This window comes from Hippoglossus hippoglossus, chromosome 4, assembly GCF_009819705.1.
Source record: "Hippoglossus hippoglossus isolate fHipHip1 chromosome 4, fHipHip1.pri, whole genome shotgun sequence".
Classification (NCBI taxonomy): Eukaryota; Metazoa; Chordata; class Actinopteri; order Pleuronectiformes; family Pleuronectidae; genus Hippoglossus; species Hippoglossus hippoglossus.
In genome coordinates, this window is record NC_047154.1 from 14,879,620 (window position 1) to 14,902,038 (window position 22,419).

The 22,419-nt window shown below is 42.7% G+C and overlaps 1 protein-coding gene across 2 annotated transcripts in view; it reads left to right on the forward strand.

Annotated features, from left to right (window-relative positions):
- rnf220b (ring finger protein 220b) overlaps positions 1–21,505 on the forward strand; it is a 31,419-nt gene extending 9,914 nt beyond the window's left edge. Inside the window, exons 3-16 of one of the 2 annotated variants that reach the window (XM_034582569.1) lie at positions 12,043–12,169; positions 13,138–13,180; positions 13,281–13,373; positions 13,860–13,902; positions 14,187–14,276; positions 16,654–16,697; positions 17,001–17,088; positions 17,533–17,629; positions 17,998–18,057; positions 18,215–18,276; positions 18,405–18,489; positions 19,770–19,878; positions 21,020–21,094; positions 21,187–21,505. In XM_034582569.1, the coding sequence (XP_034438460.1) occupies positions 12,043–12,169; positions 13,138–13,180; positions 13,281–13,373; positions 13,860–13,902; positions 14,187–14,276; positions 16,654–16,697; positions 17,001–17,088; positions 17,533–17,629; positions 17,998–18,057; positions 18,215–18,276; positions 18,405–18,489; positions 19,770–19,878; positions 21,020–21,094; positions 21,187–21,258 (1,088 nt within the window). In that variant the 3' untranslated portion in view covers positions 21,259–21,505. The remainder of the gene's footprint in view (positions 1–12,042; positions 12,170–13,137; positions 13,181–13,280; positions 13,374–13,859; positions 13,903–14,186; positions 14,277–16,653; positions 16,698–17,000; positions 17,089–17,532; positions 17,630–17,997; positions 18,058–18,214; positions 18,277–18,404; positions 18,490–19,769; positions 19,879–21,019; positions 21,095–21,186) is intronic. The other variant, XM_034582570.1, reaches the window with a different exon arrangement.
- The last annotated feature ends 914 nt before the right edge of the window (positions 21,506–22,419 follow it).

Here is a 22,419-nt window from a genome sequence, read left to right on the forward strand (position 1 = left end):
CGCACACGCACGCACACGCACGCACACGGTGGCTGGCAGGCTCAGCAGTGTCCATTACAGGCTTCCATTAGTATGGAGATTGTGCTAATTGTCTCCATAGACCACACAGGCAGAGCTCGGCAGGCCCACTGTGAGTCTGTGAGGCTGAGTATGAGCAGTGACTCTGCTTCACACATCCTATTGTCTCGGTCGTGACCCTATTAGTGCAATTACAAATCAATCACTGAATGATTATGGGATGCATGCTGTGGATTGTTTCAATGCAAATTACTCTATTATGGCACATAGAGTGGCGATGCTACTGTATCTGAGTTTCACATCGGAAAAAGTTATACAGCAGCTTTATGTCATATTACACTGTAGAGGGCTCATGATAATAATCCAGCTCAAGGTAAAAGTTTGTCCAGTGAGATCAACCAACGAGTTTGCAGTACTAATCAGACCTGATACAACAGGTCTGATTCTTTTACATGAACATCTGCTTTGTATAGGGAACAGGTGTAATTACAGAATCACCGTGGCTCAGTTCTTAAGCCTGTAACGGACAAAATAGATTAATATGACCATATAGTTTTTACATTGTGTCTGACATTGTCACATACCTTTGCTATAAAATTCTGGACTTGGAATAATTTTAATTTGTATTCAAATCCGGGTTTTAAATTAAACTTTAATTCTTTAGAATTTACATTCTGACAAAAAACATACTTTTGGAATCCACAAAAATATCATTAACTTAAACTCCCTCCAGGTTGAATCAAACCTGTTTCAACCATGTGTTTGTATGGTGTCATTTTAATACAGATTATTCTACTTCTTTTCATTTAAATTATAACCTTGGTTTAAAAGGAAACTTTGAAACCTTTGAATTTCTGCTCTGATAAAAAACATACTTTGGAAATAAAAATTTAATAACTGAATCTCCATGAGGATACATTTAACGTAACACCCCTCCATGTTGAGTCAGACCTGTTTAAAATGTGTTTAGCATCATTTTTATATTATCATGTGCCAGCAGTGTCTGTATTCTGTAACTCACCAATCATATATATAATAAAATGTTATTGGCTTTATTAGTTTCCACTTGAATCCCAGTTTCAAACAGCTGCTTGTATCTGAGTTCTGGATCCTCTGCTCTGGGTGGGCTGGTTTCGGGTCCTGCAGACTGGAGTGGGTCCAGTCTCATTAGCAGCAGCTCAAAGCTCCCAATCAGTCAAGTGGAGGAGATTGAACTGTGAGCGGCTCCTGTGTGACCCCACTGAGCCAGAACACAGGGGAGAAGATCTATACCCGCTGGCGCTGCCACAGGCCTCTTTGTTCTCCTGTGTTTGCTGACAGGGGGGGGATCGGAGGGGCGTATCGATGGGGATCACACTGTGCTGCGCTCACCAGGGCTACACGGAGGTGTGTGTAAATGATAGATACATGAGCGCACACACATTTGTACACCCTCCCACCCTCTTTCTAATGAACAAACCATTACAATGTGTGCATTTTCACAGTCTTAGTTGCACTAACACACACACACACACACACACACACACACACACACACACACACACACACACACACACACACACACACACACACACACACACACAATGAATCTATCACTGAGAGTAAATTTACAGTGTGTTGTGGAAGGTCATCGCTCCACTCAGAGTGTTAGATTAAAGCTCAATATGTCTTTTTCTCAACAAGGCGCCGGGCTGAGGAGAGACGAGTGAGTGTGGTGCTGGGATACCAGACACAACATGCAGGGATTTATCCTCAGAAGAAAACAACAACTATAACAATCATTATTTACTGCTGACATTTCTTTGCACTTTAATGCTTAAACCACAGCAGATTCCAACAGTCAACACAACACAATCACAAATCAGATTTATTAGGTTGAATTTCATCACATGCACAAGAGTCCAATGCAACCGAACAGTATTTATATTTTCCAGTCACAGCACTTTCATACAGGGCTTCTCTACGCAGCACTATTTGCATCACACACCATTCATACACTGTTGGCACAGCGGGCGTCAGGAGCATTTTGGGAGTAATCCTGTATTGTAATGGATGGGAAAGTCCTGCCAGACAATGACAGAACTTTAACACTTTTAAAACCTGTGTATCTAAAACTTCTAGTGCTCTTGGAAAATGGCAACATTTTTAGAATGGCACAAAATGACACTCACTCACAAATATCAGTCTCTTAAATATGCCAGATTTTTTCATCAAGATCCATGAATTGTTCTCTGAGAAACCCAACAAAATTTGGAAAAACACCCCAATCTGCAAAGTTACAGAAAGTGAAAAACCAAATCCTCATCCGGATCTGCGCCAAAAAGTAATGGTTTCTTCTCTTACCAGTACCACATCTTTCAAACAAGTTTCATGGTAGTCCATCTAGTATTTTTTTTTTGTTTACAAAGGGGCGGGGGTGAAAACATAATCTCGTTGGCAGAAGTATATCAGTAAAAACAATTTCCTAGATTTTCAGAAGTCTTCACCTTTAAAAGAATTAAGTAACCCTCCAAGATCCTGATAATCTCTTCCCTTTGTTGGTTAGTGGAGATAAGCTGCTCAATCGTCTTTCTATCTTTCCACTATTTGAAGATCATCTGCCGTAATTGTTTCCTCATCCAGGCAGACACAATAACATCCTTTTCGGAAGTGTGACTAACCCAAACACAGGTGCATCACACAGCGCCAGGTGCTTGTGCTCGCCTCGTACCAGCAGCAGTCAGCCGCTGGGTTTGTGACAGTATCAGATGTTATCTGCAGGAGAGGTGTGAGGAGATCTGGCTTATCTGTGATAATGCCCGCTGATGAGGCTGAAAGGAGGGATGCTGTCTGAAAGTCTCAACAGGTTCTGACTGGAGGCCTCAAGAGACTTCACACACACACATTAAATCCCAGGGCTGCTCCCTAATGGCTGAGGTCCCCACTGCTCACCTGCACCGCACTAATTGTATGTGGGACAGGTGTGTGAGGGGAAAGCAAGGGGGTGAGTTTTCCTTGGTAGAGCACGGCATAGTGTGAGTGTGTGTGTGTGTGTGTGTGTGTGTGTGTGTGTGTGTGTGTGTGTGTGAGAAAGAGCTGGGTGAAATTACCACCTGAAATGGAAAACCTATTTGTATTATGTTAAATGTTAGATTTGTATGTAATAACTTTAAAACAGCAGTTGAACTTTTCTGGCATTTTCATTGTGGTGCTGTGTTTTTCTCATTCTTTTTTATTCCTAGCCAGACATTGGCAACCGCTGATATAGAAATCATAGTAAAATGCAGATTATATTGTTTATCTGTAAGAATCAACCCAGCAAAAGTTTCTTTCTTAATTCCTCTTGTTTGTATAGAATATGTCGCTGGGTTGCTGCATCAGATAGATTTCAGCTATTTTCAAGTGATGTATCTGTAAGTTTTGTGCATCATAAATCATTATTTTATGACTTTCTCTCAGACAGATGTCAGGAAATGTGCATCAAACGTGTGTGAAGCCCTTTTGATCTGCGGAATCGAATACCTGAAAATCTTTCTTTTTAAACGCTTCTTGTGGATTTTTCCCTGCTCTTCTTTCTTTCTTTCTTTCTCTCTCTCTGGGTGTTTCCATATTTGTTACGATTTCTGTTAGTACATCGTAGGTGGCAGGTATGCACCTCGTTGGCAGAAAAGCGTCATTGCTCTGTAGTTTTTTGTATCCACGTGCATGTAAATACTTTCAATTGATTCCATACATCTCAGCGTCTTTGTGTTTCCAATTGTGGTTTCTTGTTTACGCCTGCCAGTAGCATTTCTTTTATTAGACCTGAGACATACTTTCGCAACATGGTGTGCAGTAACTTCTACACCCAGTCAGGCACCGTGGTGTTTACTTTCCAGTATGTTAAATACAACAACAGTAAAGTAAATTCATTCAAAATGAATCATAAACTTTTCATCTCTTCCACTTTGATGTACTTAAACTTGATTTCATATTTTTAGCTTTAACAGGTCAAGCATTGTTTGACTTGCTTTATCTAATGGCACGTCACTCCAGTTACAGGCAGGAACGGAACAGTCGAATAGTTACGGCATCACACTCGAACCAGTCCACTTCATGCAAACTGCACCTTGTGAATTGTACTCAAGGTGCCCTTACAGAACACTGTAATCCAACATACTGGACTTTGTGAACTTGGATCCAGTCCCGTGTTCCTGATTTATGGATGAAAAAGCCCCCTCCTCATACGCATCAAGTCTCAATCTCACATGTAGTCATATAGTTTTTGTTAGATGCTGTAACTGTGCTAATAACTGTACCCTAAACCTCTCACCACCATCTGGGAACCTCATCTAGATTTTCACAATGCGGCTCATGCACCTGATAGCTGCAGCCAGAACACGAGTGTTGTATTGTCTGCTGGTAGATGTGTTCACTCACTTTGCTCCAATTGAGTTCAGCTTTTTTCAAAATTGCCAAAACTGTGGTGTGATGTGTTATTTGGGAACGTTAGACGCGGCTTTGGCGCATGTGTCACTGAAAGTGTCAGAGTTGGCACCACAGTCACCTGCTGGATGCCACGAGTTTCAGGCTGTTCTCTGGTGCTTTTCATTTACAAAGTATGTTGGGAAGTATGATAATAAAAACCTTTACCGATATACCAGCACAGAGTGTTCCTGACACTTGGAGTCGACTGCTCGAGGATGTAGAAGGAACTTCTAGGCTTCTGGCTCTGTGGTTGTTGTTGAGTCGTGGCGTAATTAAACTGTTTAGAAAAAGTTGATGCAAGCAACGGAGCGATCCTCTCATTTTCTCCTTATTAAGCACTAATTGAGAGCGAGAGCGAGGGGGGAGAAGAAAACGAGAAGTGATGAGGAGACGATGGGATAATAAGAGAGAGAGAGAGAGACACAGAGAGAGAGAGAGAGAGAGAGAGAGAGAGAGAGAGAGAGAGAGAGAGAGAGAGACACACAGAGAGAGAGAGAGAGAGAGAGAGAGAGAGAGAGAGAGAGAGAGAGAGAGAGAGAGAGAGAGAGAGACAGAGAGTTAGAGAGAGTATTAATGTCTATTAACCAGTGGTCCAGGTAATAGTGATCTGTATTTTTGGAGCCAATCTAATTACTCTCTAATGAGAGATTGTGATCTATTAGTCTCTTGATGTCTCTCTCACTCTCTCTCTCTTTCACACACACACACGTTTGTACTTCTGTCTTAGTGAGGACACTCATTGGTATAATGCATTCCCTAGCCCACCCTCACCCTAACCCTAACCACCCAAACTAAATGCCTAACCCTAACCCTAACCCTTAACCTAACCCTAAAACCTAGTCTTAAACCCCCAAACAGTCCATCAAAGGGGGGTCACAAAGTGAGGACCGGCCATAAGGTCCTCACTTTCCCAAAATGTCCTCCCTCTGTAGGTTGTAGGCTCAAACTGGTCCTCACAAAGAGAGCTGTACAAAAGCACACACACACACCAGCACAGTGTTCATGACACCAATAATATATACTGGAGATGTGAACTTAAACACTAATACATACACACAAGAAAAGAAAAGAAAAGAAAAGAAAAGAAAAGAAAAGAAAAGAAAAGAAAAGAAAAGAATCAAAATAATTTGCATCAATCTCACCAGTACGTAAAATATTAATAACTAGGAGCAGGTCTGTGTGTTTTCCTGAGTAACTCACTAACATGACGTTATATTGCTTCATTGCTGTTGCTTTATACTTTTTAGTAAAAAAAAAGCCCAAGTGTGGTAGATTAAATCCATACAAGACTCCTTAAAATCTCACATTCTCCATGTCCCTCTTGGTGAAAATGTACTTAAGTTGACCTTACCCCACGAACAGGAAATGATTACCTGACGTTTGCGGAGGCAGGTTGAAGTCCTGACAGTGTGATACACCATGACAGAGTTGATCTGTGAACATTTCATCCGTCTGTCTCGTGAGTGCAGGATGAGTGACAGGCCACCGGTGAACAGCTCTGTATCACTGTCCGCTGTCAGCGGCTTCCTGTTCCGATGCGACTGCTCGGAGTTTGACAGACACCCGTCTGGCAAACGGATGCCAGACGCTGGATTTGGCATTTTGCTGCTCCGAGCATGAGCATGATGATATCTCAAGTTTTGGATTGAGGATCATGAACGTTGCGTTTCACACAGAGTTAATAATAATGATAATATTAACTTTATTTATAAAGGATAAAAGTTAAAGCTGCAGCATCCAGATTGATCTCGTTGTCAAAGGTCGTCTTTGAGGACAACCTTCACCTGTGATAACAGAGTCCTCGGCCATTACCGTCATTTCTTAACACCCACATACAATCAGCCTGCATTTTTGGAAAATAGCCTGAATCCTCTTGGATTAGTGAGCCTCAACTGAGTTTGAGGATTTACAGTAAACGTGACCAACTTGGACAGAAGGCCTGTGCTTCAACAGTGATTGAGCCACTGGGTCCCAGTGATCTTTGATGCTTTTTACTCTTTTACTCATCTTTGACTATATCCAGTTTTAAATCTCTGATATCTCAAAGGACGCTTTGGAGCAAATTACCATTAACCATAAACAAGGTGTGGTTTTTCCTCTTTGTACTTCTTGTACATTTCTATTCGTCTTTCTCATGTCGGCAAAGAACATTTTCTTCTCAACCCAAACAGACAAAATCTCCTGTGATTGCACCATAAGACAAGAACTGATAGTGAGTTTGCTTGAATCCGCTCAGGAAGTATATTTATATTGACACAGACCCAAAATTTGCTGTATGTGAAAACCAACCCAACCCAATCACAGTAGGATGAATCAAAGAATGTTTTCCTGTGAGGTTGGTTGTAAGTAGCCTCATATCAGCAGAAACAGCCAAGGACAGTCCTAACTCTCCCCATGACTTCCACTCCCTCTCTCTAATCTCTAAGTCACTATCAAAGATCATTGAGCCATGCATCTCAATGAGGGTCAGATTGATTGGTAGCAGCGGAGTGGAGGCAGGGTTCGATCTTTGCCCCCAGGTCCTGAGAAGGGAAATATGGTCACAGGGACACTGTCGCACAGCTATTCAGTCCACTCTCCATCAACGAGATGATTGCACACATACATGCTGAGCCACGCCTGCACCTGATGGAACAATTGCAGGGACTAATGGAGAAGATGAGGGACAGAAAGAGCAAGTGGGAGAGGGAGAGGAATTGGGGGTTTGTGGACTGATTGACTTGTGGTCAGAGAGGTTATGTCCATTGATCTGCAGGGCAGAAGAAAGGGCATTTGGCCTGAGGTGCTTCAGAATGAGTCTATTTGGGGTTTAGGATTTCTGTCCATTCCCAACAGGAGCTTTTTCATCATCAGACTCCCCAGGACTCACAGCTGCCGTCTCCCGCTGTCCACGTAATGCACAGAGCACTGCAGAGGCCAAAGGCCAATCAATGTTCTCCAAGAGGTTGATACAGATCTTATTAGTCAATGAATGATCATTAGGGGTCTAACGAGGCATTGATTTGTGCAAGGGCCAAAGGTTGTGGTGGTTGTGGTGAGTGTCTTTAATACATTAAACACAATTGATTGCAGAGTAGGGAAGGATATTTTTGAAGGATGCCGGAATTAGATTGGACAGAGAGAGATTTGAGGTCAAGCCAGGAGAGGAGGTGTTCCTCCATCGGCTGGTGAATGTGGTTAGAATTGAACGTGGAACCTCGCGGCACATTGGTCTTGTACATATTACCGGTGTAGCAATTCTGCAATTAATAAAAAGCAGATATCTCGAAGAAATGAGTTAAAGGCAACTGGACTTGCTGTTTCAAAGGCTGGAGCAGCAGCCTTTGAAAGCTGAGGAAATGACTCTGCTCATAGCAGATGTGTTACTACAGGGCCTATTATGTTGCTCATTAAATACCCAACCTCTCAATAGGCCATTATTTCCCCAATAAAAAACAAACGGCGGCCTGCATACTTTCCCCTCTCCCCCCTCTGCTTCAGAGGTTAGCTTTACCTCACAGACGCAAAAAAGCCTGACTAATATCCTGCATGTGATGCTTTTAAATAGGAAGCAGGCCGCGGGATAGGGAGGGGTACAGGTGTGGCAGGAGCCAATGGCTTTTATAGCCCTCCATCTCCTCTGAAATTGTGCCAAGGACCTGCCTCCACAACCCACCACTGTTAGCTGCCAAGCGTTAACTTCACTCCTCCCGCCAATCTCTACATGCCTACTGGTTATATAGAGTCTGTGCTTGTTATGGCTTTATAGAGGGATTTCTGATGTGCTTAGAGAATTGTTTGATGATTGGGATAATGATGCCAGTTGGAGTGAGTTGTCTCAGCACTTTATCGCCAACGAAAGCAGAAAAAAAAGGAGCAGCCGTTGCAACACAAGCTCCACGTCCTCCCCTGGATGCTTGCTTGTTCGTCCCTTGCCATTCAAAGCAGTCCAATCCTCTTCACGTCAATCAGAATTATAACCACGTCCACAGGTTTGTCACCGGGGGGACGTTCGTCACAATGTCTCCCCTGCAGAACAGCCTTTTCATGCCCCAGCATAATGTCAGCGGGTGACATCCAGGCCTGATGTGATGTGGCATTCACCAAAGGTCACGTTAGGCGTCTCTGCTGCATCTGCATCAGCAGAACTGGCAGCCGTCATATGGGCGCTGGCATCGGCCATTACCCAGGCCCTCGGGGGACTCGATGCTTTGAGGATTTGTCAGCGGGATTCTGATCTCTCTGTTTTTGTGGCGAGTACTGAAATCAGGACAGTTACTGTCCACGTCTTGATGCAGAGCAACAGAAACTGGATTTGACATTCAGTCATACAAGGGGAGAAGGAGGATGGTGATCTTTTATTGTTTCAAGAGATAAAACTTTACAATCGCATGATGTGCTTGATAGTGGGGATGGGGCAGACACAGATCAAAGTGTTTCGATGGGTTACTCGCCCCAGGGGTGTGTTGTCCTCAAATCCATGGGGAGATAAACGAAACACTATATTCAGACATGTTTGTGCCCGTCCGTGCTATTCTGTCCTGACAACAGCTGTGTAAAAGGGGATTTATTGTCCTTGCCGGTCAAAAGGTGTAAAGGTTTTCCACTTGCACATAAAAATTCAATTGTAAACTAATTATGAAAATAGTTCAGTCAAGAAACTGTGAGATTCTATTCCATGCAGTGTGTCTTTATGGGAGCAAGATTTAAATATAGTCATACAAACATCGTCCCAAGTGAGAGGAGAGCAAATGGCAGCTGGCCAAAGGCTAGACAGGCAGGAAAGGAGGTCCTGAACTGGCGAGACACAAAGACAGAAAAAGGAAACAATCGGAGACAGAGACACAGTGAATCCATTAAGCGATGGGCCAGTCAGACTTAGCACAGCCTGGTGAGAGAGGGCCAATCCATCCAAGCCAGTTGCCGTAGTGAGAGAACAGTTAACAAGCCTACAGGCAGGTTTTACAGCCCCCTGTTGTGTGTTTGAGACCCCCCAGGGTGAAAAGGGGCTGAGGCTGACTGATACTGACAGGGTTTATGTGGGTGGGGGGCGGGGGGCAGTAGGGGGATGGAGACGTGTAAAAGGTGGTCATGTACCAACAACTGTCACTTACGAGAGCGCAGCACATAAGCCCAGTAAGATCAGGCCCCGGCAAAAACACTCACACGCTCATCCGTAGATCCGAACATGCACAACCAAACAACCACGCCATTAAATCTGATGTGTGCGCGAGGCAGAGGTGAACAGTGGCGGCGTGGCTGTAGTCAGAAGAGCAGGGGGGAGGTGGGGGGGTGTGTGTGTGGGGGGGGGTGCTTATCCCAAAAAGTGGACCAATAAGACACCTGAAAATCAAATCCCATTGCTCTTATCGCGGCGCCATTCAGAGACGCTATCTGTGCAGGTAATGTGGTTATAAATTCAATTTCAGCCCAGAGATTTCATTGTTTACTGATGCCTGCATGTTCCGGGCGGCAGAGCGCAGAAAGCCCGGGAACGCTCGATGCGTGTCGGGAAAAGTCATTTAGGCTTCGGCGAGGGGATGCAAAAAAGGGGAGAGAAAGAGGAGGGGGGGGGGGGGGGGGGGGGTGAAACCAGTAGAGCTGTCACTCTCCCAAGGACACCTGACTCCACTTTCTATTTTCTACCGCATGTTTTATTTAGAGGCCATTTTGTCCTATTTGCTTCCTCATTACGGGGTCTCAGAGCTCAACTGATGTCAGGGCACGGCACGGGCCGTAAAGAGAGGCTTGTCATGTCACTGGTCATTTGGAGCAGAGCTGGTCCAAAGTCTTCGTCCAATGTCCTCATGGAAGTTCAGTCCACTGTGCTCCCCAGTGCAGGGTCACAACTGTCACACACACCAACCTGTTTATGTTCTATATTGAGAAGTGTTGAATTGTGATTTCCAGCCCTGTCATCTGTTTTCCCCTCTGATGGGAAATTAGGTGCATCTTGCCTACTAGCTCTGCCCATGTGATTGATGGCTTTCAGGAGTAAATCACCTCATCTACTAGGTAAAATCTTGATATAGTAGAGCTCCCAGCTGGCTGCTTATGGCAGTAATCCATCAGTGGGACCCAATGGGCCGAGTGGCCCTCCTGGGTAATGTTCCTATTGACAGCCTATGATGTCAACACACTGACAACAGGGGCCCATCGCAGGGTGTGTGTGTGTGTGTGTGTGTGTGTGTGTGTGTGTGTGTGTGTGTGTGTGTGTGTGTGTGTGTGTGTAAAACCTTATTTTACTCCCACTCCCACTCCCACTGTCTGTCAATAGTCAGTCTACAGAACACACACATACTGTAGGTACACAATTGCAGAGCATCATATGTTAACAGTGGAAGAAAGTAATTTTGATTAAGTACAACTTTCACTTGTCTCTACTTTACTTTAATATTTCTATGTAGTGCTATTTTATACTTGCTAAACATCTTAGAGGCAATTTCAATACTTTTCATTCCATCTGACAGACAAACTGTTACATGTTACTTTACTGATGAATGTTTTAAAAATGTAAATATGAAGCCACCCAGCAGTGATACAGTATATATAATAAGAGAGGCACTCAGTGGATCTCACACCTCCGCCAAGGTCCATCAACTGTATAATAACTATATAATGTTATTCTGTATCTTCCGTAAATCATCAGTCTCCGCACACCCAAAATCTCAAACTTGAGCAACACCTATAGAACTCCCCATTGCAAATGACAGTGACCACCCCCCCAAATCAGCACTTCATATCACTGCCATCCAGACAGAGGTACTAAACTCTCAAATGGAGAGAGGCCTGGTTCGGCCCGGAGCTTTGTCCCGTCTGCCACTGCAGCACCTAACAAACTGCCTCGGTGAATGTTGCTTGTTTGTACAGGAGGGTTTTTGGTTTTTGGTTTATGTTTCATGTGACGTCCTGTCTGTGGGTTGCCTCTGTTGAAATGTGTCTGTCTGTGTTGATTGTACTGGAATGGCTGTGAGAACAAATTTCTCCAAGGGGACAATAAAGTCTGAAGTCTGGGGTCTGTATAATTATTAAAAACAGCCCCATTACAGTGAAATGCAGTTTACACCTTCATGCATCAAAATAATCCAAAAATATGATTTGAAACACAATGCGGCTGTCACAACAGTCACCTTACTGCAGAATTAGCTCCTTTGCTGTTTATATGTTCGTTAGATTTTGCTTTTGATACTTCTTTACTTTTACTTTAGGATAATGAAAGCAAGACTTTTACTTGTAATTAAGTAGTTTCACATTTGTTGTCCTGCAACTTTTACTCAAGTATTTGAAAACTTGTTCCACCCCCGAGTAATAGTGTTATATTAGCTCATATATTATTATTATCATTATTATTTAATAGATTTCTTTTTACTTGTTTACTTGGAGTATGTGTACTAATTGTAAAAATATTTTGGATTCATGTATGAAGTAAAATCAGTGTGTGTATGTGTAGGAAATCACATTCTATCTTCTCTCCTGGTGTTTTCTGTGGCACACCTTTCTTAAATGCACGTTCTCATATAGCCTGACAAGCCCGGACAATATGAAAATCACGTCACAGGTTTTCTAACAGCAACGTTCTCCCTCCTCCTCTCTCTCCAGATAAGGTGAAGGGTCTGTACGACGCTCAGGCCCCAATGTGTCCCGTGTGCCAGACTGTTCTCCGACCTTGCGAGCTGCAAGAACACATGGAGCAGGAGTTAACCAAACTGGCCCAGCTACAAATCAGGTATCACACTCACTCTGTCATTTCCTCCAGATCACTCTATAATCCTCTAAATCTTTATGTCCGTTCCCCTTTTTCCGTTTTTATCCTCAAATAAAATTCACTTCCATATTTTTTCCCCCTTTTATTTACAGCGCAGATTTTTTATTCTCTTCAGCTTTCAGATAATTAATCTTGACAGTTTTTGGTTTTATTTAGCTAGAGGGACCCCTCCCCCCTTCAATTTCCCCCTGGTGGTATCTCCCGTCTTCCCTGTCACCTGTGTGCCGTGTTTACAAGCTGCCTCGTTGTTCCCTACATATTTCATATTACAGCCTCCGGCCTCAAGGCAGCAAATCATACAGCGGGCGGATAATGTCCCACTAATGGCTGCTTTGAGCCCTACACACACACACACACACACACACACACACACACACACACACACACACACACACACACACACACACACATACATGCACACACACATTACCTGCTGCTTAGACCAGAAGAATGATTCCTCCAATAAAGACATTACACTCCAAATCTGCTTAACGACCGCTCCGTGGACAGTAATGGTTTCAAATTGAACTTGGCCCATGGGGACACTGTGCGCATGTGTGTGTGTGTGTGTGTGTGTGTGTGTGTGTGTGTGTGTGTGTGTGTGTGTGTGTGTGTGTGTGTGTGTGTGTGTGTGTGTGTGTGTGTGTGTGTGTGTGTGTGTGTGTGTGTGTGTGTGTGTGTGTGTGTAAAGGGAGTGTATGTAACCATAGCTGTAACTCTGGAATTGCATAGTGAGAAAGACTGAAATGAGGTGACACACAATCTCTGATACAAATTCAGACAAGATAAAAGCAGAGGTTATTTTTTCGAGATAAGATAATATTGTGTATGTGTATTGTTTAAGAAGATTGTGTGTTGTGAATGTGTGTGCACCTTTCTATCACCAAGCTTGTTTAACATCTGTATAATTTGCCTCTTTTCTCCGTCAGTGCCGCTCCAGTGCAGCACAGCCTCCTCGTACGAGCCCCAAAGGTAAAACCCACCCCTGATATCTTTCAGTCAGAAGTCACATCCACCATCATTCGCCTTTAACTCTTTCCCTTTCTCTTCTTTCTTGCTTTCTTCTGTCCAGTCTCTCTCTCTCTCTCTGCACATAAAGCGTGAAGGAGGTTCTCCCACGTCTCCCCCTCGACCGGCCGAGGACGCTCACTCCGACCGATACCAGGTGAGGAAATCGGTGTCAGATTTAGATTTCAGATTTCCAATATGTACAATGGAGTCTAGATTTGGATATAACAAATAAAAAAAACATAAATACAACATTTTAATTATACTTTCATACAACCACAATTTAGAAAAGCAAAAGAGCCACCAAACAACTTCAATGGAGCAACAGAGCAGGGACCCCTCCTCCACGACAGACATATAAATGATGGATATACAGAGTAAACACAGTAATACAAGTGGAGCTGATTATAATATTTAAAAATGGAAATGCAATATTATGTAAAATAAGTTAAGACGTTTTATGTGCTTGATATATTTTTCTTAACAGCAGAAATCTTTTTCTTTATTCCATAGCTAAGATTATTATAGTTTCACACCTGTAGATCATGTTTTAAGTAGAAATGCAAATAAAAGAAAAGTAAAGTCTAAATTCATCGGGATAAAAATGTGAAATATTCTGATGTTGGTCTTCTGGTTGTTGCAGACGTTTCTCCGTGTGCGGGCCAACAGACACACGAGACTGAATGGTACGTTGACGCATGCAGAGTGAACTTGTTGTGTTGCGTTGCTGCTCACCGAGAGTTCAGCACAGCAGAGTCAGACAGGTCTTTAGTTTGAGAAATGAAACAACATTATAGTTTCCTTTGTTCACGCTGATGCGCCCAGTTGTGTTTCGTCCAACCCCTCCCCTCCCTCTCCAGTCGCTCAGATATCACCCCCTTTTTTTCCCACACCATCTCCACTGGCCTAGCGCCCACACGAGCAGAGGAGCTATTAACCTCTCAACTTTGACCTCTTGATATGTTAACAGTCGATGACCTCTGCTGGTGCAGGTGCTACGTCAAATCTGCCCCATTACGCCCTCACAGCGCAGGAGCCCACCTAGACTGCACACAAGCTGGTAAGACTCACCGAGAAGCTCTTTCTGCATCGCCACACTCACTTGTTTCAGCAGCCGAGGCCTGGAAAGAAACTAAAGACACCTTTACTTTTACTAAAACACAATATAGGCATTATCTTGTTTGAGTCATTCATTAAGCAAAGCTTTAACTTTAGCTAATTCCTGCCTTAGAGTAGTAAGATTTATTAGTTTTAGAAGGGGAAAGTGATTCATAAATATTAGTTTTTTTTAAAGTCACTCGGAAATTAATGACTTTAATCATTCAGTGTGTGATTTTTTTGTGGCGTCAGATATTATTATACATCAATATTGAATTTAACTTCATGCCTGCACTAATATAAGTGTTGTCTGCATGACTGACCACTTTAAACCACAATATTTGGATTTGATACCATAACTCAACTGTGCCCTGTATATTTACTGCAGTCACACTGTATAAAGACAGTGTATCTGTCTCTGCACTAATATACACGTATAGATCTACTTCCCTAAAGCTGACACAGCCGACATCTTACTCCTGTTATTATTAGCGCTGTGATTCTCCGGCTCTTAGCGGACTCCTCAAACTGCCAGCGCTGTCGAGGTCTGTTAGCCTTTATTGGGGCCTTATAACAGGACAGCATAATGAGCTTCTAAATACACGTCAGGGAGGAAGAAGAAGAAAGGGGGGAAGAGGAGATGGAGGAGGAGGGGGGGGGGGGGGTCCTCTGTTGATTAATCAACCTCTCTCTCTCTCTCTGTCTCTCTCTCTCTCTCTCTCTCTCTCTCTCTCTCTCTCTCTCTCTCTCTCTCTCTCTCTCTCTCTCTCTGTTTGATGAGCTCTTCCTCATCTATGACCGTCTCTTTAACCCTCATTATGTTTGCTGCGATGGCGGCACTCTGGGTCACGGCCACCAGCTATCTGGGTGCCCCCCACCCTCCTCGGGGGGGGGGGAGACGGTACTGTCATCCAGCGGGAATTAGAGGGCCCTAAAACTTAATGTCCCCTCGTGCAATCTGCAGTCAGTCAGGTCAGAGTGGGAGAGGAGGTGCGGTTGATGTTCTGCCATGTTAACTTTTATATCAGAGGAGGATGGAGGGAGGAGGAAGAGGAGGAGGAGGAGGGTGAGATGACAGGACAGGGGATGGGAGGAGTGTTTTGCCTCCAGTGTTGTCGTCTGTTGTGTATGTGGAGCCCTGCACATTATGTCTCCTCACTCTTCACTGTAAGTGTTGTACTTCTGGCTCTGTGTGTGTTACTGTGACTGTGTGACAGGTTTGTTCTCACGTAAGCTGGAAACTTTGTGAAATGAGTTGAAGCAACAGAAACAAAGCTTTTACATATGAATGTTGCACATCAGTGGTTTTTATACTCCTGTCAGACAATCCCTTCACCAACACACACCCTGTTCCATGTGTGTGCTTTTACACTGACTTTGAAATCAATATTATTTCAAACTTAATTAAATTTGAATGGACTGTGTTACAGCTAAAATATAGAAACTCTAGTTTCTGCTTTGGAACCTGATTCATATTGTCTCATGTGTAAATGTGAAAAGTAATAGAAACATTTACTTGAACTCAAACTCAGATTAAAATGTGGCACAAAATAATGAGGACTATGTCATTCCATCATTTTCATGATCACCACATAAAATGAATTTTTCGGAAGGATAGAAAGAATTTTCTTATAAAAGTCTGGTGCAACGTGTTAAATGATGTAATAAAATGTGGTATTAAAATATCTGAATGCCACTGATGTAGACATCAATAAGACCCTTTTATGGAGACAAACCAGTGGCCCTCTGCATATGGTGTGAACCATGAAAAATAATGCAACTGTATAAATAATTTACTTTAACTTCAATAATTTAATTCACCATTATGAAAACAGGCTGGAATAAAATTTAGATTCCAAAAAATATTTTAAAAGTCCTTCCCCCCAAATAATCAGGCAATTCAACCTTTTAGCCAAATGAAAAGTTACAGACCCCCCCCCCCCCCCCCCCCCCCCCCCCCCCCCCCCCCCCCCCCCCCCCCCCCCCCCCCCCCCCCCCCCCCCCCCCCCCCCCCCCCCCCCCCCCCCGTCTTCCCCCTAATTATTTTCATACATACCCTTATTTTCCTCTGTGCGACTTCCCCTTGAAACCTGCTTCCACTTTCTGACCTCATCAGTGTTTCTCATCAGGAAAGACAAGGACCCAAAAACTTAAATTGGACTTCTCAGTAATTACTGCTGAGTGTAAAGAAAGAGGGAAGTCTCAAATGTGAGAATTAAAAAATCAAGGACAAATGAAAAAAAAAAGCGATATGATTAAATAAAACATTGGAGACCAACTTAAGTCCTTCCTCTAAAGTAACTGTTCCACCGTCTTGTTTTTCTTCTGTCTGTCCCCAGTCAGGATTGGAAAGCTGAAGAGGAGGAAACCAGAGGACGGACATGTATGTGATTTATTTTTCTGTGAACCAAAGACACATGAAAATCTATTTTTGTAAAACAGTAAGAGATGAATATGTATATAAAATGTAGAGGTTGGGGGGATGTCATGTGATCTGCCTTTTGTTCACGTAGCATCAGGCTCACTGTCAGCTCAGTGTGTATCCATGTGAAAACACTGCAGGCGTTGGTTCACAGCTATGAAAACACAGAAGCAGATATGCAGCTCGCGGCTACAGGAGGCATACGGACATATTCATCCAGACGGAGACATGTGTTCTTCATGTGCACATGTGTGTGTGTTCTAGGAGGGTTCACTGGACCTGGCGCCATTGGAGAATGAGTGGAACGAGAGGAGAAGGATACCGATGTCAACTATGGTTGGAGGGTTTAAAGGTAAGCATACATCTCTGTGTGTGTGTGTGTGTGTGTGTGTGTGTGTGTGTGTGTGTGTGTGTGTGTGTGTGTGTGTGTGTGTGTCTGCGTGCAGCCTGCTTGTGTGTGTGTGTGTGTGTGTGTGTGTGTGTGCGTGCCATCGAGGTACCCATGTGTGTGATGTTGTTCAGTGGAGGGTGAATAATGTGACTGAGTGGCAGTTGAAAAATCACTGAACTTTTCAGTCCACATTACAGCGGAGCAGAGCGCCTCGAGGGTTCACTTAAAAGTAGCACTTTGCTTTACCTGAGAAGAATCTGTGACCTGCAAACTTGTTGCACCCTGACTGACAGCTGGAATCGCATCTTGTGCTTCCAAAATAAAACTTAGAAATGAAGACCAATCTTTTCTCTGCGTTCTAAATATTGTTCATACAATCCTGAAAATTGTATTCTGTCTCGTTAGGTGCGATGCTGGTGAGCACTACTTCCAAGGAGTGTCGAGACAGTGACGCAGACCTGGACGTGGATGGAGACGATACTCTGGAGTACGGCAGAGCACAGTATCCTTTACAGTGAACACACGGTGCAGCATCGCAGAATGTAACTGTGTATTTAGGTTCATAGTGAGTTGAGAAAAATCACTTACAAGGGGAATAAACCTAAAGCAAAATAAAAGGAAGTCCAATCCTCAGTTCAGCAGCAGACTGCACAAACTCATAGACCAATCATATGTCTGATCTTTGTATACATCCAGATCAATGGATTATTTCCTGAGAAAATAACAAACATGTCAAAAACTTTCCCCGTCTCACAGGAAAGTGATTCAAATGATAAAAAGTGAGACAATATTTCTCAGCATATTAAAAGTTAGATGCATGTCACCTGTTGTTATCTCCCACTTTATGGTTTTTCCTGAGTTTGTTATAAGATACACAGAGGCAGACGTCATCCCCTGCTCAGGAGAAAGCTCCAAAGAGACGACAGTGAAGTAAGTATCCCACCTGACAGCCTCTCATTCACTCCAGATATTCAATTAGACATGAACTAATGATATAGTGTATTCCTTTCATCATTTATCACATAGGTTGTCTTGTGATTTTCTCAGTCTTTGGCTCTTAAATGTCTGTTTTGTTTTGTTTCTGCAGCAGCAGCAGTATACTGCCTGATTCCAGAGTAAACCTCGGCTATTCCAAATGGTTAAATGATGGTAAGTTAAGTCTGAATGAATGTTCAAATAAAGACAAAGGAGTGACTCCAAACAGGTTTTACAGATAAATGTTTTATGAATCCACTTTATTCCATTATTTGTTGTTATGTGGTTCTTTGTTCCCTCAGGGAGTCCATCTACCAGCAGTGGAGAGAAAGTGGACAGCAGCCTCGCAGTTCTGCCCAAAACCTGCAAAAACACTGACATAGAGATGTAAGTTTGTATGGTTAAAAAAAAAAAACTCATTTAAATTCACTAGATCCAGATTTTTGTTTGGATCTACACCAATGTGCACACACTCGTAAATATAATGAATTATTCTCTGAGAAATAAAACAAAAAGGTTGGAGAACACCCTATCCCACAATGTTCAGCAAATTTAAAAAAACATTACTGGATCTGAAACCTGATCTGATTCTGCACCAAAATTTAATGGGTTCTTCCCTGACCGATACCACGTCCTCCCAACAAGTTGCATGATAATCCGTCCGGTAGTTTGTGAGAAATCTTGCTTAAAATCAAACAAACCAACAAGTAGTGAGGTAATAAACAGGTAATAATGATAAGTTTCAGCATCACTCAGAACATAAAATGCAAAGGTTTTCTAAGCTCAGGATTTCTTGTCCTAAACACAATAAGTAAAATTCTTCTTAGGTTGAACATCTGCTACATCAACATCTGTCCTCACATCTGCAAAATATTTTTTTTTACGAAAAGGGAGTTTTTTTAGCGTCATGGTTTGGGCCACAGAGTTGAACATTAAAATCCAAACAAATCAGCCACTCGTGTCACTTTTCATACCAGCCTCTCCTGGCTCAGGGTCACAGGGGGAGTCGGGTGTGGTGGTCGTAGCGTATCGTACATGCTGGGACACGCATGACTCCCAGTTGAGGACGTGTAACCATCCCTTTTTGCGCTGTGTGTATTTTGGCGACAGCATCTCTCTCTTTCTCTTTCTCTCTCTCTGTTGTATCATCACCACCTGCCCCTGCTCCGACCAACGTGAAACACAATACTATATCAATATGATGATATCATCAATCAAGGTCACAGCAGGCGACTCACGCATGTACACACATTTCATCACACTTAATGCACTACAGCCCGTCTGCCTCCACGTACAGTGTGTTTTCACAGAGAGCCTCTCCCGTAATTGTGAGAGTGTGTGTGTTTGTGTGTGTGCACGTCTTATCTCCGTGTGGACCCTGACATCCACCCCCACCTCACCACCAGCCCCCCTACACTCTCACACGCTTATGATAAATGAGACAGCGAATGCAGGCAATGTGATTGCTGCTAAATTTCATGCTCAGTGTCCATGTTGGCCAGCGAATAATTTAATCTGTCTTCGATTTATAAATGACTCTCCTGTGTCTGCCTGCCCTCCCCTCTCCACTCCTGTTACTGTCCATCCAACCGTGTGTGTGTGTGTGTGTGTGTGTGTGTGTGTGTGTGTGTGTGTGTGTGTGTGTGTGTGTGTGTGTGTGTGTGTAGGCTCTCGGAAGACTCCACACTGACAACCCTGGATGCACTTAAAGCTCGGATACGGGATTTGGAGAAACAGTTGTCTAAAGGAGACAGATTTAAATGCCTCATCTGCATGGTGAGTACGGAGGCAAATTAAAGTGACAGAGCAGACACGTGAAATGGAGACAGCAGCTCAGTAAAGCAGAAACTGATGAAAATCCTGTGGGGACACAGTTGTTTTTTTAAACTGGCAATAAGTCAATATTATTAGCCATGATAATATTAAAATGATATTCGAAAAAATCGTAGGAACATTTGTTTGATATCACCCTCTCAGTGAGAGGTTGACATTAAATTGCGATGTGTAGCATATTGTGTAATATTCACAGTAAATTGTCAAATATGTATTATGTTAATATGCAGTAGGTTTATATATAGCCATATCATTTTTTTACTTTTAACCTGGCTAAGACATCTCGTTAGATCTTGTTTCCAGAATTTTTTAATAATCTAGCAAAGAAGCAATTAGTTGCTTCGGTTATTTTTCTAGTCAAGTTTTTAATTAAACCAACCAAATTAAATCTTAATTTCTTCTTTGTTTCTTTGTTTCTTTATCCTTGTTCTGCTGCTCAAACAAAGCACACTTCTCAAAGACATTTCCCCAAAATAAAATAAAAATGTATGATGAACACATTCAATTTTGATGTGTAAATAATAAAATCTGAAAATATTAAATAATTAAAGTAACCATTAGTTGCAGCCTTACTTAATACATGATCTTGTTAAATTATTAAAATGTTTGTTAACAGCTCTGTTATTACAGAAAAAACGCAAAGCTGTAGAAACTTCACCCAACTAAATTGAATTCTTAATATTTTTGAAGACCTGTGTCCAGGCGGAGCTTTGATCAGATTCTTGTAAATAAAATAAGAAATGATAAGATAAGACGAAAACAAAGCAACATATAACATAACAACAAAGCAAACACATGCACACTTATGAAGTTTGAACACACTGATGTTGCTAACTCCACACGGAAGATTCAAAATTATATGCAGAAAAACAATTTGCATTTTATCTTCTACTGAAACTAACACAACGCAGTGAAATGAATGAGTAAACACCTCAGCTGGAACTTTTCATGTATCACAGATGCTAAAATAAACGTTTATTAATAAGGAGCCTCGCCTCCTGTGGCTCTTAGTGTAGTTTCACGTGGACATCTAGTGGCAGCTTTTTGTACCACACCCTCACCTGCATCATCTCTGTCTCTGCAGGACACGTACACCACGCCGCTCACCTCCATCCAGTGCTGGCACGTTCACTGTGAGGAGTGTTGGCTTCGTACACTGGTAAACATCTTCATCTTGAATCATATAAATGTCAAAATGAAGACGTTTTCCACAACATGTTTGATGAACGTCTGAATTATTCTTTTTTCCAGGGAGCAAAGAAGTTGTGTCCTCAGTGCAACACCATCACCTCACCTGGAGACCTGAGACGGGTCTTCCTGTGACCGGGGAGGGGTTTCCTCTGTTTTTAGCCAATCAGGGGTGGACTTGTGGGCAGCTGGCCTGTCAGACTGCCACCCTCCTCTTCCCCCTCCTCTTCCTGATCCTTTCTTTACGTCAGTGTTCTCCTAAATTCCACGCAGCCATGACCTTTGACCTTCCTTTACACCCCTGTATAAAATCCATGTTCGTGCTGCGACATCAACCAGATCTGAAGAAACATTTAAAACCAACTGAGAGCTCAGTTCACTGAGAAAAAATAAACATAGATAAAATGCTTTGGGACGATATTTATCTTTTTCTAATCCTTTCGTCTGTTTTATGAGGGAGAACAAGAACCACATGCAAAGCACATGTACATATTTTTGTGTAAGTTTGGATTGGTGTGTGTGTGTGTATATGATGTTGACGAGCAGAACAACCTGACTGTATTTACTGTACATAAGTCTTTGATTAGATCATTTATTATTTGTTTAGCTCCTGTAGGTTCACTAACAGTAATCTCATAACACTCATTTTGTCTTCTGTCATTGACGTGTTTCTTTGTACAGGATCATTAAATCTAATTTTATCAATGTTGCTTCAATAAAAACGTGTGTCTAAAACGCTGCCAACGCATAAAGTCTTTGAGCTGTGGGGGGGGGGGGGGGACATGGGATATTCACCTGTTGAACGTGAGCTTTTCGAAGACGGACATCTTGTGTTGGTTTGTGTATGTGGCGTATTCGCCCTTTAAAAAAGTGGGTCAGTGCGGGATTAACCCGGCAGAGCCCATCACAACTCAACTGGAGAGGAGGGACACTAAACCCTGCTATTCTGAGCTTTTACTCGACCACTGGAGCGCTGCACGGTTCAGTCACACCACGCTGACGCGGAAAACACCACAGCACCATGATACTAGAATTAAGGGTCCATCAGGAGAAAGTTAACAGCAATTTCAAACTGCATGTGTTTTTTTAAATGTCAAAATGCAACTCTGTCAGTCGGTAAAAGAGTTTAGCTTATTCTCCCCCCATTCTACCACGTTTGTGCCCTTGAGCAAGGTTTTAACCTCCAACTGTTGGCCAGCTGTCAGGTATGACAATATGTAAACTAACTATCCTGGATAAATAAAAACATTGCTTCTTTCAAACTAACTTTAGGTACGAATACGTTTTTGTAACATC